Consider the following 16,925-nt stretch of genomic DNA (forward strand, 5'->3'; position numbering starts at 1 on the left):
TAAAGAATGCTCACATTTAAGAATCAGATAATTAACACTACAATTTGATTTCAAATCACTGCAGATAAGACAAAAACAACATATAGTTCTTCCTTGTTGTAATATTTATGCCAGACAAAAAGATTTCATACTAATTCAAAAAGTAAATAAATCATAGAAAAGACATGAGGAACAGAATAAAGTTCAAAAGCAAAAAATTGTTTAAATTAATACCAAGGAAGAAAGTTGCAATAAATAAAGATAAGTATAAATTTTGGAAAAGTCTTTTTTAGCAGACTCTCAATACTGCCGTAGGTTAAAAGAAATCAATTGCAAACCAAAGAAATAACGAAAATCTAAGAAAAAGCTGAAATAATTCTTTTTAACAACTGAAAAAATCTATAACAAAAATAAATGTAGGTACCGGGACAAAACTAGAATGACAAAAAGTAAAATGTGAAGAATATGGACACTATGTATGTAAAACGAATACATTTCCTTGTTCAACCTTCGAGATATAGAAAAGGCAACGAGCCATCCGAGACAAAGATCCATCCTCCTGAACAGAAGAAAAAAGGAAAATCAGAATTGAAATATACGAAATGAAACATTTTGGAAAATCTTATATGACTGCATTTATGAAACTGTTTTTCAAAAATCTAATGCCAAAAAAATGATTGAATTTCTACTGAAACAAAATTAAAGTGCCTCATGTTGCACAAAAAGACAATTTCTAGTAATTAAAACCAAAATACATACAAAAAACAGACAAAAATTGGAAAAAACTAGCAAAATCTGATTAGCATATGTACAATTTTAGAAAACAAAATTAGATCGAGGTACAAAAGAGGCGTTGAGTATAAGAATTATCAAAAGGACGGCTGAAGGCATATCAAAAGGCATATCAACTGATTGTTGACAAAAGGACGGCTGAAAGATCCAAAAACGAAGAAATTAATAGAGAAAAAGTCAAAAAGTAACTAAAAAGTAAAAAATTTGTGCCAATTTTGGACTTGAAACGCATTTTCAGGTTTTGCAAAACACTGTGGTATCAATTTTTGAGGTTGACATTTCAATATAGCTTTGAATAAAATTATTTCTACAAAAAAAATTACAAGCCAAGAAACTGGCCACTTAGACGAAAAAACGGCTGAAAACGGTAATCTATATGTGCCATTCAGTCAATAAATATTTTTGAAAGTCAAAAAGTCATTTACTAAACGCATCGCATGATCAAAAAACTTCTCTCGCTCAAAAAAAATTAGTTCACACGGCAATTTTACTCACTTTCGCTTTGAAGTCAAAACAGTGTCTGAACGAAGAGTACTTCCGGTAAAAAAAAAAACCTTAAGAAAACCAATACTCCTCTTCGAGTCGTAAAAAAACCAAGAGAAGGCCAATAATAGCCTCAGCTATCGCTTCGCGGCCATTAAGAAGAACGCGTTTCTATTTCCTGTCAGCAAAATACACTCAGATCTCAGAACACTACAACAAAATAAAGAAACCATTAATCATCATCTTGTCAGCACATAGTTAACATGAACAGGTTGTGCGTAGGTCTGTCTCTGTGATGGAGGCGGGGAGAAGATAGACAAAAGTCAAGAATCTATAGTGGCGTCACATAAGATTGTGCTTAGAATCTAGGTGGTGGTAGTGTATGCGGTACCTTTGATGCGTTTTCTGGGGCTGACAGTAAGCATGAGGTTGATGAGGTTCTTGGCCTCGTCAGTAACAGTGTCCCACTCGGGCGAAGGGTAGTCGTAAGCACCGGATTTGATTTGAGAGTAGAGTTTATGCTGGTCCTCATCCCAGAATGGTGGATAGCCAACCAGCAGGATGTATAATATCACCCCACAAGCCCAAATATCAACTGGCTTTGTGTACGGTTCTTTGCGCAACACCTCTGGCGACAAGTACCCGGGGGTGCCGGCAAAACCATGCCACGCGTACTCCTCGCCACTCACCTTCAACACAATCAGAGTCATCGTCATCAGAACATTGTAAATTCCGTATTAATTTGTCATAATTTGGACAGTAAAATGCAAACAAAAAAAACATAGCGGGCAGATTGCTGATATAGCTGCGAAATAGACTTCCATGCCGTATAACACAGATAGAAACAGATACAAGTTAACAAGGTTATTGACGCCGATCAAAAAACTATGAAAAAACATTCAGCGATTCATTAATAAGGCTTGCTTTCTTTGACGTTGCAATAATTCAAATAGGTTTAATCAAGTTTTAAAGTGCAAAAAGTCATATTATTGAGTGAAATAATTCACGGATCATACCCCTTTCAATAGAAAGAGTAAGAATTGACATCAAGCGCACGATTGCCGTTCGTGAGAGGAAAAAGTAATCCAGAAAACGTCAGCGAAAAAGAGCATCAGACGACGAAACAAAAAAGGTAGCCAGAAGATCTCCGTAAACTACTCGAATTAGAAAATTGACTATCCTCGCTGACCTTATAAACATCCTCAATACTTTTAAAAGCATTGTTAAACAAAAACCCGCAAAACAAAATGAGAAAACCAACTGACAAAAAGTGAAGCAGCATCTGACAAAATCCGCATTTAGTTGCAAATATTGGAAAAACTACAAAGACCTTGTAGTACAAGAAGTTTGCAAAAATACCATTTGACAGACGATCTAACAAAATAGTATCATAAAGAGAAAACCGAGGAAAGGGGAACGAATTGAAGGACAAAATCGAAAAAAAATTTTTTTATAAAAATGCCAAAACGCAACTTTCCAACCATTATTCTGGAATTTTTTAGCTACATCTTTTGGTTAACAATAATTGTCACAGAAATATTAAACAGAAACTAAATTTTTCAAAGACTCTAATTTACTTCAGTGAAAAGTGCCATGTCTAGCCTTCAACTGTGACTTCATAGAAGCAACACCTATAGAACAGCTCCTGGTCAAGAATTGACCAAGACAAATTACAGCGACAAGAAACTGTGAAAAAATTAAAATGTGAGAAATTTTTTCCAAATAACTCAATTATCTCTAACAAAAATAACTCAAAATAAGAATTAATCAATTCGAAAGACCACTAAGATTGCCAGAACAACTAACAGTTAGACTAAAAAGATAAAAACACGGCAACATGGTTTTAAAATAGCTGAAAATTGGATTTAAACGTATAAACATAGCCTGCAAACTGCCGGAAAATAGCCGCCGTTGACCCACTTGACGCATATTGGGATTGAAACAGAAAAAAGAAAAAAACAAAGAGATAGAAAGCGACAGCATTTTTTAAGTGAAAAAAGTGTTCTTATTTGATCTTTAGATTCTGCATATTTGGTTAGATTATGAAATTACACAAAATTCAGCTTCCAAAGTGACGGCTTTTAAGCATAATACTAATGCAAGCCAGCAATCACTTTAACTAATTTTGATAACCTAATGCATTATGACTTGATGACCGGGCTTTATACGTTTATCCCGGTTCTTTTTATTTTCACATTTCCTTTTTGAGTCTTTTAATATTTATCATATTCTCTACATTACATAATTCAATACGTGAAAAATTTAAAATTCCTTCAGTTGAAACATTGATTGAAGTAAGTCAAGAGTTCAAGCGCAGAAATCGTGACTTATGTAAAAAGAAAAACGTGATCAAAAGGTAAAGCAAATTAAAAAGGAGAGCGCCTAAATAATAGCCGTTGAGAGGCCGACGTCAGCTATTAATAATTCATTCAAGTGGTCAGCAAAAATTCCAACGCACTATTGCTATTGAAGAAAAATGAGAAACACATTTGACTGAAAAAAATTGGAGGTTAAAAAACTGATTCGAAAAAAACATAAACCAACTAATGTCGGAAGAATTGCTCTCGAACGACAGGCGGGTAGAAAAAAAATGACCCCACTGGGCTTCGAAACATTGATCTCCAGATACATAACCAGACGCTCTGCCCACTGGGTTATGAGACCCTTACTATAGATCTGCTAAAACAATTTTTCATTAGCAGCAAGATTTACTTCGGAGTGAGAGCAATAGACATCACTCAAAAATGAAGACCTAAAGCGCGAAAAAGACACTTGGGAAGTCAAAAAATGTTCTAAAGAGAAGCGCGAAATGGTCGAGCAAAAAAATTGCAAAAGACCAACACGTATATAATAATCGCTATGAACTTCGTTCAAGAGCAATTGAAAACCACACGTGATCAAAACATTTTGCTGTCTACGCGAAAAAGTTTCCACGTCTAGTTTTTCGCTCTCTCTCTCTCTCAACAAACGACAAGAAACCCCTCTCTCTTTCCCTTGCTCTTCAATTCTTTTGGCTATTTGAACTAAACACTCACATGTGTAATTGACTTTTACCTCCTGTTTAAGTACACTATGAAAAACCACCGGTCAAAATAGAGGCTTTTCAGCTATAATGACGCAAGTGAGATATCCTTAAAAATTCCTTCAGTTGAAACAGTGATCGAAGTAAGTCAGAGGTCAAGCGCGAAAATCGTGACTTACGTGAAACGAAAAGCGTGATCAAAAGGTAAAGCAAATTGAAAAAGGAGAGCGCCTAAAAATAGCCGTTGAGAGGCCGACAGCAGCTATTAATAATTCATTTAAGTGGTCAGCAAAAATTCCAACACACTAATACTATTGAAGAAAATTGAGAAACACATTTGACTGAAAAAATTTGGGAGGTTAAAAAACTGATTCGAAAAAAAACATAAACCAACTAATGTCAGAAAAATTGCTCTCGAACGACAGGCGGGTAGAAAAAAAATGACCCCACTGGGCTTCGAAACATTGATCTCCAGATACATAACCAGACGCTCTGCCCACTGGGTTATGAGACCCTTACTATAGATCTGCGGTCAAAACAGACGCTTCTCAGCTATAATGACGCCAGTGGGATATTCTTAAAAATTCCTTCAGTTGAAATAGTGATTGAAGTAAATCAGAGGTCAGGCGCGAAAATCGTGACTTTGGTAAAAACGAAAAGCGTGATCAAAAGGTAAAGCAAATTAAAAAAAGAACACCTAAATAATAGCCATTGAGAGGCCGACGGCAGCTATTAATAATTCATTTAAGTGGTCAGCAAAAATTCCAACACACTAATACTATTGAAGAAAATTGAGAAACACATTTGACTGAAAAAATTTGGGAGGTTAAAAAACTGATTCGAAAAAAAACATAAACCAACTAATGTCAGAAAAATTGCTCTCGAACGACAGGCGGGTAGAAAAAAAATGACCCCACTGGGCTTCGAAACATTGATCTCCAGATACATAAACAGACGCTCTGCCCACTGGGTTATGAGACCTTTACTATAGATCTGCTAAAACGATTTTTCATTAGCAGCAAGATTTACTTCGGAGTGAGAGCAATAGACATCACTCAAAAATTAAGAGCGAAAGCGTGAAAAAGACACTTGGGAAGTGAAAAAATGTTCCAAAGAGAAGCGCGAAATGGTCGAGCAAAAAATTTGCAAGACCAACACGTTTATAATAATCGCTATGAACTTCGTTCAAGAGCAATTGAAAACCACACGTGATCAAAATATTTTGCTGTCTACGCGAAAAAGTTTCCACGTCTAGTTTTTCGCTCTCTCTCTCTCAAAAAACGACATGAAACCCCTCTCTCTCTTCCTTGCACTTCAATTCTTTTGGCTATTTGACCTAAACACACACATGTGTAATTGACTTTTACGTCCTTTTAAGTACACTATAAAAAACCACCGGTCAAAATAGAGCCTTCTCAGCTATAATGACGCAAGTGAGATATTCTTAAAAATTCCTTCAGTTGAAACAGTGATCGAAGTAAGTCAGAGGTCAAGCGCGAAAATCGTGACTTACGTGAAACGAAAAGCGTGATCAAAAGGTAAAGCAAATTGAAAAAGGAGAGCGCCTAAAAATAGCCGTTGAGAGGCCGACAGCAGCTATTAATAATTCATTTAAGTGGTCAGCAAAAATTCCAACACACTAATACTATTGAAGAAAATTGAGAAACACATTTGACTGAAAAAATTTGGGAGGTTAAAAAACTGATTCGAAAAAAAACATAAACCAACTAATGTCAGAAAAATTGCTCTCGAACGACAGGAGGGTAGAAAAAAAATGACCCCACTGGGCTTCGAAACATTGATCTCCAGATACATAACCAGACGCTCTGCCCACTGGGTTATGAGACCCTTACTATAGATCTGCGGTCAAAACAGACGCTTCTCAGCTATAATGACGCCAGTGGGATATTCTTAAAAATTCCTTCAGTTGAAATAGTGATTGAAGTAAATCAGAGGTCAGGCGCGAAAATCGTGACTTTGGTAAAAACGAAAAGCGTGATCAAAAGGTAAAGCAAATTAAAAAAAGAACACCTAAATAATAGCCATTGAGAGGCCGACGGCAGCTATTAATAATTCATTTAAGTGGTCAGCAAAAATTCCAACACACTATAATACTATTGGAGAAAATTGAGAAACACATTTGAATGAAAAAATTTGCAGGGTTAAGAAACTGATTCGAAAAAAAATATATAAACCAACTAATGTCAGAAAAATTGCTCTCGAACGACAGGCGGGAAGAAAAAAATTGACCCAACTGGGCTTCGAAACATTGATCTCCAGATACATAACCAGACGCTCTGCCCACTGGGTTATTAGACCCTTACTATAGATCTGCTAAAACGATTTTTCATTAGCAGCAAGATTTACTTCGGAGTGAGAGCAATAGATATCACTCAAAAATAAAGAGCGAAAGCGTGAAAAGGACACTTGGGAAGTCAAAGAATGTTCTAGAAGAAAAGCGCGAAATGTTCAAGCAAAAAATTTGCAAAAGACCAACACGTTTATAATAATTACTATGAACTTCGTTCAAGAGCAATTGAAAACCGCACGTGTTCAAAATATTTTGCTGTCTACGCGAAAAAGTTTCCACGTCTAGTTTTTCGCTCTCTCTCTCTCAACAAACGACAAGAAACCCCTCTCTTTTTCCCTTGCTCTTCAATTCTTTTGGCTATTTGACCTAAACACTCACATGTGTAATTGACTTTTACATTCTGTTTAAGTACACTAAAAAAAACCACCGGTCAAAATAGAGGCTTCTCAGCTATAATGACGCAAGTGAGATATTCTTAAAAATTCCTTCAGTTGAAACAGTGATTGAAGTAAGTCAGAGGTCAGGCGCGAAAATCGTGACTGAAGTAAAACGAAAAGAGTGATCAAAAGGTAAAGCAAATTAAAAAAAAGAACACCTAAATAATAGCCATTGAGAGGCCGACGGCAGCTATTAATAATTCATTTAAGTGTTCAGCAAAAATTCCAACACACTATTACTATTGAAGAAAATTGAGAAACACATTTGACTGAAAAAATTTGGAGGTTAAAAAACTGATTCGAAAAAAAACATAAGCCAACTAATGTCGAAATTTCTCTCGAACGACAGGCGGGTAGAAAAAAAAACTTGGCCCCACTGGGCTTCGAACCATTGGTCTCTCGATACATAACCAGACGCTCTGCCCACTGAGTTATGAGACCCTTACTATAGATATGCCAAAACGATTTTTATATTAGCAACATGATTTACTTCGGAGTGAGAGCAATAGAGATCACTCAAAAATGAAGAGCGAAAGAGTGAAAAAGACACTTGAGAAGTCAAAGAATGTTCTAGAATAAAATCGCGAAATGGTCAAGCAAAAAATTTGCAAAAGACCAACACGTTTATAATAATTCCTATGAACTTCGTTCAAGAGCAATTGAAAACCGCACGTGATCAAAATATTTTGCTGTCTACGCGAAAAAGTTTCCACGTCTAGTTTTTCGCTCTCTCTCTCTCAACAAACGACAAGAAACCCCTCTCTCTTTCCCTTGCTCTTCAATTCTTTTAGCTGTTTGACCTAAAAACTCACATGTGTAATTGACTTTTACATCCTGTTTAAGTACAGTATAAAAAAATACCGGTCAAAAATGTCGTTTCTCAGCTATAATAATGACGCCAGTGAGATATTCTTAAGAATTGTCGCCTCATGATTCATAGCAGAAAGTTTACTAAATATGGGAAACCTCCAGGCTGTTTCTAAACCTCCACTCCAAACAAAAAACTGGCTTTTTAAAATAACAAGAGTGCTCGCCTAGTACTGTACTTTCCACAGAAAAATGCAACATCAGAGATAAACCGTGGATGGTATGCTACCAAGATCAGTAGAGAACCTTACAAAGTAAAAAAATGTTGATTTTTGAAAATAACGCGCTATCCGTCATGGATGGAACGGTAAATAATTTTTCAAATAACTTGTTATCACACGATTTCCGGTAAAATAATAGAAAAACTGGCAGACTGTCGGAAAACAACCATTGCTGACCCCACTGGTCTCAGTTGAGATTTAAATAAAAAGAAAAAGTGAAGATGGTGTCAAAAAATGTTCTTCAGCTGACTTCAGCCTCTAAACTAGCGAACAATAATCTTAAACATAACCGACTAAAGGTTGTGGAATTGCTCTCGAACAACTAGTGAGCGCTCTAATCAATTGCAGCAAGCTTCAGTCGGGGGGAGGGGGAGTTTAAATGCGACTAAGAATTTCAATATTCGGCATCAAAAAACCACATTAGAGGTTAACATATACCACCATTAAGATTTGAAGTGAAAAATGGCAACAGTTTCGGCGCACTTTTCATTTGACTTTTAGTATTAGGTAGCCACCAATTGAGTTCAGCTGCTTGAAATTGTGATTGAGAGATTGAGCGAAACGCAAAAAGTCAAGGGCGTAAAACTCACTCGAAAACTCATAACCGTCAGGCAGAAATTTTGCATAAAAAAGACACACACGTTTACAATAATTACCTATGACCTTCGTTCAAGAGCAAATAATAAGTATATCAGTTAGGAACTTCGGTAACTTAATTCGGGAAAATCAATGACTTAATGCACTTAGTCTTTACAAATCAACTCTTAGTGCCCAGAGGGCGGCTGACTTCAGCGGCTGATACTTAGGAATGAGAGCAAAGTTTAGATCACGCTAGACGAGAGTCAAGAGCGCAAAAGTCATTCGAAAAGTCAAATCGTTCAAGCGAAAACTTTGCAAAAAAGACCAATCCATTTGCAATAATTGATTCAAACTTCGTTCTACAGCAATTAATAACGTAAGAGAAAAACGCCTTTAAAAAATAACGGAAAACGTTTAATTTCATGACACATTGGCAACAAAATTGAAATTTTTTTGTTATTGGACATTTTAGCAACATTTGACGCTTTGCTTTATCTCATTGAGAATGTTAATTATCGGAAACCAATAAGGAGTTTTAATTTCGTCAGAAAGTTTTATTTGACAGATTAATGTTGTTTTTTGTGTCATAGCTCTCCTTTGTTTTCTAATGGATGAAAAAGCTGCCTATCGTTCACTGGGTACCTCTATTTCTTCCTTATAAAACAAAAAACCCAATTTTCAAAAAACGATACACTTTAAGCAATTTTTTTATGTCGGATATTATGTAAACTTGAAAAACTCATTTGGCCTACTTTGAAGCGTAAAACTATCCTTCATCAAAAAAAAAGATGAGAGCAAAATTCCTAAGAACAAAACCCAACCGAAAAACAGGAGACGGAAATACATCACTTGATTAAAAATGCTCACAACAAAATAAAAGGTAGCCAATTTTTTGAAAGATTATAATGTTATGCTGATTTTGTTTGTATGAATCTGAATCAGAGTTCTTTTTTGTTCTTTCATCTCATTTTTGAGCTTGAATACGCCATTCCAAGGACAGAAAAAAATAAGAATTTTTCAGACGAATTTCAGTAACAAAGCAATGCAACACAAACAAAAATTATTTCGAAAAGCATTCTTAATTTCAAATCAAATTGTCCAAGAACTTTGACAAAAATAGCTGACATTTTCAGGAATATCATAGAAAATGAACAAAGGTCAAGCTGGCTTTCGTGTGCTCCTGAATCAAAAAAGAAGTCATATATTAAGATCATTGTAAAAGTGAATCCCAACAAATAAAACATAACCGACTAACGTCGGGCGAATTGCTCTCAAACGACCTGCGTTTGGTTGGCTTCGTCAGTAGCTAGCCGCGGTTTAGTGAGGCTAGCTTTAGCTTAATTGAAGGGGCGCGAGGTGAGCGCAGCGGGCGGCTGCACCAGGGGGTTGAGGTCAACTGGGGGAGGGGGGTCTTTGGCTGCATGGGACACCTACGGCGGGGTGGGGATTGGGGGGGGGGTCAACTAACCTCTAAGGTCCTTCCTTCACACCATAAGTATAAGTCTCCAAAACAGTTTCTGTGAATCGCATTCTTGGACTAGAGAGCTGAAAGGCTCAAACTTAATGCCCGCTGGGCGCTACTTGTCTTTTTCTTATTAAGGACGAAAAGTCATATGGTCGGTCAAGCGCAAAAATCGTATAAAAAAGACCTACAGGGCAAATATAATTACTACAAACTTTGTTTGGGAGCAATTAAATATTTACTCGCTATTTTCATAAACCTCAGCCATTTTTTTCCAACTATCTAAAATATCTTGTGGGTTAACAAATATTTATTACTTGCAAAACTTATACAATAGCGACAAAAAACTCAAAGCTAACAATAGACTAAATTTAGAAAATGTATTCTTTTAAATCTTGCCATTCTCCTTTAATTCGGCATATTTTTCTTACTCCACGTAAATATCTAAATGTCGCAAAAAGTTTTCAACAATTCTGACAAACGCTGAGTTCAGAACATCTCTCACATTTCAGTCGGACACAGTCAACACGCAACAATCTAAAAAACAACTTTGAGGGTATGGAACAGGATATGTTTTCAAAGTTTGTTTGTTTTCTTTCAAAACCTTTTACAATTTGGGTCATGGGCGCTTGAAGTAGTCCCGGTATCAGTAATTGCTCAATACTCACCGCTTAAGAAAATTTATGTTTTTGATAGTGACAAAGATTTGCCGGAAGGCCATGCAACAAACAGGATTAAAAATTTATTTCCAACACCACAACGCCTCAGAAATAATTCGTATTTTAAAAAGATAATGGAAAAACTCGCCTTGTCTGGTATTCGAAAAATATATTTTTGGTAAACTTTATTGCCATGAACTTGCGTAGGTGCAATAAAGAATGATGTCAGCTCATGTTTTTCACCAAAAAAACGGATATGGATTGATAATTTCAGAAGTGTCTGCCATTTTTGTTCAAAAGCAGCCAAAAAAGTTTAAATCCATACATGCCAAAAAACTAGGAATGTTGACAAATGAGGAAGTCATAGGCAGTCTTAGAGAAAAACGAGTAACTGGAGGAGCCGATGGAATCGAGTTTACCACGAAAAATCTTAAATATAGTAGCACATAAACACAAGTGTCTAGCACACCATTTTCAATGGTATTCATTCTTTAAACTGCAACGCAACGCAAAAGGAGAAGAGAATCATCGGTTTTTCTTGAAGACAATAGTTTTTCAGCACATACCGCTGCGAACAAATCAGAAATAAAATAACCTTAATCACATCAGTAATTCATTAAAAAGAACTTCAACTCCTTTTGTTTTCGATTTTCAAACGAAATTGCAAAAAGACAATCAAAGCAACCAGGAAAAAAACATTATGAAAAGCAAACATCAGTTTTAAAAACAACAACAGACAACACTTATTTTCATAACAGAAAATGCGCTTTATCTCATCGACAAAATTGATTATGTCCGCGAAAAATAAGAAATTTTAATTTGTGAAAATTTCACCAAATAAATAATACTTCTGATTTTATGTCAGAATGTTTTATTTTTGTACAATTACTTGTCGTTTGTAGTTAACATAACTCACTTCTACTTCGAATTTTGGCAAAAAAATCTAAATTGGAAATTGTTCATTTATTTCTTCACAAATAGTTTCATTTAATTCTTCACAAAAATAACTAACAAGCTCACTTACCAAAAAAAACATTACACAAACATTAACCATTTTTGATCTCAAGCAACTTCTATGCTTACTACTGCAATACCCAACCAATGCTTTTGGCCTAATCGGAAAAGCGAAAATTTCTCCTCACCCAGTGAAAACTATACCCCTTACCCCGTTAATGACTCGTAAGCGCTTGAAACTCTCCTTGTGGCACTGATTTGTCAATAAAATTGACCTCGCTGTTAAATATCAATAAACTTACGACAAATTTTGTAAGAAAGCAATGCAGTACTCGAAAAAAACATTTATTTCCGAAGAGCAATCTTTATTCGAAATAAAAATATAAAAAATGTGGCACAAAGTTTACCTATTTGAAAAAATCAGAGAATTAACAAGGTTCGAGTCTGAGCCCGCCTTGGTTTGCTACTGAGGCCAAAAAGTAATCGCGCACGTTCATTGTCAAAGTGATGCACGACTCGGATGATTTGCTCTAGAACGACAGGCGGAGGCAATTTAATTTAGGAATGTAGCTTAGGAATTTTGTTGGAGCAAACCTGATAGAGTTTCCAACCCGCAGTCTCCAGGATGGCAATCAGGCATCATATCCAGTTGGCTACGACCACGTTTTAAATCAACCGCTAACAAACAGTTTTCAGCAACGAACTTTATTCCAGAATGAGAGCAATTGAAATCAGTCAAAATGAAGAACTGAAGCTTGAAAAAACACTTGAGAAGTCACAGAATAGATCAAAAGCGCAAGAATGGTCAAGCAAAAAATATGCATAAAACAGACCAACAAATTTACAATAATTGCTTCAAACTCCGTTCGAGAGCAATTAAAAATTATTCGATATACGATATCTTCATAAAACTGAGCCCTTTGCCAACACTTATTTTAAAATTTTTTTATGGTAACAGAATGTTCATTATTTTTGAGAACTTTGAAGAATTTCAAAGCTATCAATAAAACAAAAAAGTACTCAATTCATAATAATTCGGCGTAACAAGATTTTCTTATCCAACATTAATATCCAAAACAACATAATTTTGCAAGAATTCTGATAAATGGCTGATTCCAGAGCAACTCTCACAGCCCATTTAATCAGCTTCGACGCGGTTTAAAGGATTTGACCGCCAAATTTAATAACATTGCGGCCAAATATTTCAAAGAAAAGTTTTCAATTTCAATGTTCAAATTTTTATTCAAAAAATCTTTTGACTATTTTGCTCATAGACGCTTCAAAGTGCCCTTGTTTCACTGTTTGCACTCAAGAATAAATAAAATTTATTATCTTTCCTAGTGATAAAGATTACTGAAAGGCAAATCAAAAAAGGAAAGAAAATTCGTTAAGAGCACATCATCATTTCACACTGTCAAAAACGGGTCATATTAAAAAACGATGTTTAAAAAAGAATGCTTTGAAAAAAGAAAAATATTTAGGATCGATTTTGGTGCGGCGCATCTGATTTGGTGCAATAAACAATCAGATGTTCAACTGCTCATTTAACTAGAAACTGATATGCACTGATAGTTTCGAAGACGTATCTGCCCTCTTCTTCGAAAACAAAGAGAACAAAGAATAAAATGAACCCGTCTCAAAACATGTAATTTTAGGGTACCTGGATAGCAAGTCCAAAGTCGGCCAATTTGACAGCAGCCCCTCTGTGCTTGCTGGCTAGAAGAAGATTCTCGGGCTTGAGATCCCTATGGACTATCTGGTTGGTGTGACAATGGGAGACTGCCTCTAATATCTGCTGGATACAATTGCTCGCATCTGCCTCACTGTAGTACTCTCTAGCTACTATGTCCTCAAATAGCTCTCCTCCAGTTACTGTAACAACAAACACAAATGAAGAAACCTCTAATCTAATCAGAAAATACGATCCGAAATCAACCACTTAATGTAGGACCAATCGCTCGCAAATAAAAAGCAGATTGAGATCCATGGTAGCTTAATTCCCGTGGCATAACGTCACTATGGGGCTTCAAAACGATTTTAAGAAAACTAATCAAGATTCCTAAATCTTCGCAAAATGACTTCATACCTTGAATAATACCAGTGGTTCTGAGCTAGTGATAACCAAGCGTTCTGAAATGTACTGATAACGATGAGTTACTCCAGCCTACGAAATTATCAGTAAACATTGAAAACAAAGACCTTCGCCGAAATCAAGTTGTGAACAAATAGTTCCAACTTGAAAAAACAGCATGACAGTCCTGAAGTAGCCCAAAGAACTGAAATACAAAATAACCTGACAATTGACATTTTTACAGCAGCATCAGATTAAGACAGTCCCCCTATATACGCAAAATTGAAAGAAATCTAAACAATTACAAAATTTTGTTTCCAAGACTAAGTGTTTTAACAAAAACTAAAAAAACAGGCCTTTAAGAAAATATTGCTTCTACAAATCCTTTCAATGGTACAAACGACAACCATGAAGTCACGCGACTAATTAGATTCACGCATTACTCATCGACAACCGATGAAACTTGTCATTTAAGAGACTAAAAAAAAGACAATTTTAGCCCAAAAAAAATCAAAAACTCGCAAATACTTTTCAAAAAAAGTGGTGTTAAGATCATAGAAAGCAAGAGCTCCGGGCTGAAACAAAACTTTCCATTAACTGAAGACCCACTGGCAACCGTGAGAATTGCTATCTATCAGGTTAGGCGATAAGACAGAAATAGGTAGCAATGAGTACAACAAATACTAGTAAAAGTCAAAAAAGCTTAAGAAGAACGAAAAAACACATCATGCTGCTTCAACAAAACCTTTTAAAGAGCACACAATACAAAAACAATGTGGCAGTCAAAGAAAAACAAAGAAAAAAGCAACAACAAAGATATTGAAAAGATCAGAAAAACTTCCAAACAAAATCAGCGACCTCAAAGTACTAGAGCCTCTCTAAATCATACAAAAATCAATAACAATAGCAAATCATAAAGCCTTAGATGACATCAAAAACTTCCAGCAGTCCTAATGCCTTTAAAGAGACAATAGAACTACAAACGAAGGAAAGATTCAGAAACTGAATTTAACATTTATATTAGTGTTAAGGTCATTGAAACCAACAGCTGAAACAGTATTGTCGATTGACAGAAGACCGACTACCAACCGTGAGAATTGTCAACCATGAGATTAAGTGATACGACAGCTCTAAGAAGCAGCGAGTCCATCAAATTCTAGAAGTCAAAAACATCTTAAAAGAACGAAAAAGCATATTAAAACGAAAAACAGCTTCAACAAATCCTTTTAAAGAGCACACGAAACAAAAACCACGTGGGAGTCAAAGACAGAAAATGAAAAAAAAGCAACAACAATCAAACTAAAAAATCAGAAAAACTTCAAAACAAAATCAGCGAAGTAAAAATACTAGAGCCTCTCTAAATCATAAAAAAATCAATAACAATAGCAAATCATAAAGCCTTAGATAACATCAAAAACTTCCAGCAGTCCTAATGCCTTTAAAGAGACAATAGAACTACAAACGAAGGAAAGATTCAGAAACTGAATTTAACATTTATATTAGTGTTAAGGTCATTGAAAGCAAGAGCTGAAACAGTATTGTCGATTAACTGAAGACCGACTACCAACCGTGAGAATTGTCAATCATGAGATTAAGTGATACGACAGCACTATGTGGCAGCGAGTCAAACAAATTATAGGAAAAGTCAAAAAAATCTTTTAAAAATTTGAAATACTGCTTCAACAAATCCTTTTAAAGAGCACACAATACAAAAACAATGTGGGAGTCAAAGACACACAAAGATAAAAGCAACAACAATGATATTGAAAAGATCAGAAAAAATTCCAATCAAAATCAGCGACCTCAAAGTACTAGAGCCTCTCTAAATCATACAAAAATCAATAACAATAGCAAATCAAAAAGCCATAGATGACATCAAAAACTTCCAGCAGTCCTAATGCCTTTAAAGAGACAATAGAACTACAAACGAAGGAAAGATTCAGAAACTGAATTTAACATTTATATTAGTGTTAAGGTCATTGAAAGAAAGAGCTCCGGGCTGAAACAGTATTGTCGATTGACAGAAGACCGACTACCAACCGTGAGAATTGTCAACCATGAGATTAAGTGATACGATAGCACTAAGTAGCAGCAAGTCCAACAAATTCTAGAAGTCAAAAACATCTTTAAAAAGAACGAAAAAGCAGATTAAAACGAAAAACTGCTTCAACAAATCCTTTTAAAGAGCAAACGAAACAAAAACCACGTGGGAGTCAAAGACAGACAAAGAAAAAGGCAACAACTATCAAACTGAAAAATCAGAAAAACTTCAAATCAAAATCGGCTAAGTAAAAGCACTAGAGCCTCTCTAAAACATACCAAAATCTTTAACCAAAGCAAATCATAAAGCCTTAGATGTCATCATAAACATTTCAGCAGTTCTATTGCCTTAAAAGAGACAATAAAACTACAAACGAACAAAAGATTCACAAACTGAATTTATTATTTCGATTAGTGTTAAGGTAAATGAAAGCAAGAGCTCCTAGCTGAAACATTATTGTCGAACAAATGAAGACCGAATACCGACCGTGAGAATTGTCATCCATGAGATTAATTGATACCACAACACTAAAAAGCAATCAGTACAACAAACTAGTGAAATAAAAAAAGCTTTGAAAAATCACAAAAAACACATTAAAACGAAATATTGCTTCTACAAATCCTTTCAGTGGTACAAACGACAACCATGAAGTCAAGCAACTAATTAGATTCACGCATTACTCATCGACAACCGATGAAACTTGTCATTTAAGAGACTAAATGAAAAGACAATTTTAGCCCAAAAAAAATCAAAAACTCGCAAATACTTTTCAAAAAAAGTTGTGTTAAGATCATAGAAAGCAAGAGCTCCGGGCTGAAACAAAACTTTCCATTAACTGAAGACCCACTGGCAACCGTGAGAATTGCTATCTATCAGGTTAGGCGATAAGACAGAAATAGGTAGCAATGAGTACAACAAATACTAGTAAAAGTCAAAAAAGCTTACGAAGAACGAAAAAGCACATCATGCTGCTTCAACAAAACCTTTTAAAGAGCACACAATACAAAAACAATGTGGCAGTCAAAGACAAACAAAGATAAAAGCAAC

The 16,925-nt window shown here is 35.4% G+C and overlaps 2 protein-coding genes across 3 annotated transcripts in view; one reads left to right on the forward strand and one right to left on the reverse strand.

Annotated features, from left to right (window-relative positions):
* The window catches only part of LOC142336383 (uncharacterized), a 547,349-nt gene that overhangs the window by 157,252 nt on the left and 373,172 nt on the right, over positions 1-16,925 (forward strand). The window lies entirely within an intron of this gene.
* Positions 1-16,925, reverse strand: part of LOC142336377 (calcium/calmodulin-dependent protein kinase type II delta chain-like) — a 72,100-nt gene that overhangs the window by 33,263 nt on the left and 21,912 nt on the right. For both annotated transcript variants that reach the window (XM_075385161.1, XM_075385162.1), the window contains exons 4-5: positions 13,427-13,638; positions 1,646-1,943 (exon numbers count right to left, since the gene is read on the reverse strand). In XM_075385161.1, coding sequence (XP_075241276.1) covers positions 1,646-1,943; positions 13,427-13,638 — 510 coding nt within the window. The remainder of the gene's footprint in view (positions 1-1,645; positions 1,944-13,426; positions 13,639-16,925) is intronic.

The sequence above is a fragment of the Convolutriloba macropyga genome, chromosome 3 (genome assembly GCF_964194025.1).
Source record: "Convolutriloba macropyga chromosome 3, txConMacr16.3, whole genome shotgun sequence".
Lineage (NCBI taxonomy): Eukaryota > Metazoa > Xenacoelomorpha > Acoela > Convolutidae > Convolutriloba > Convolutriloba macropyga.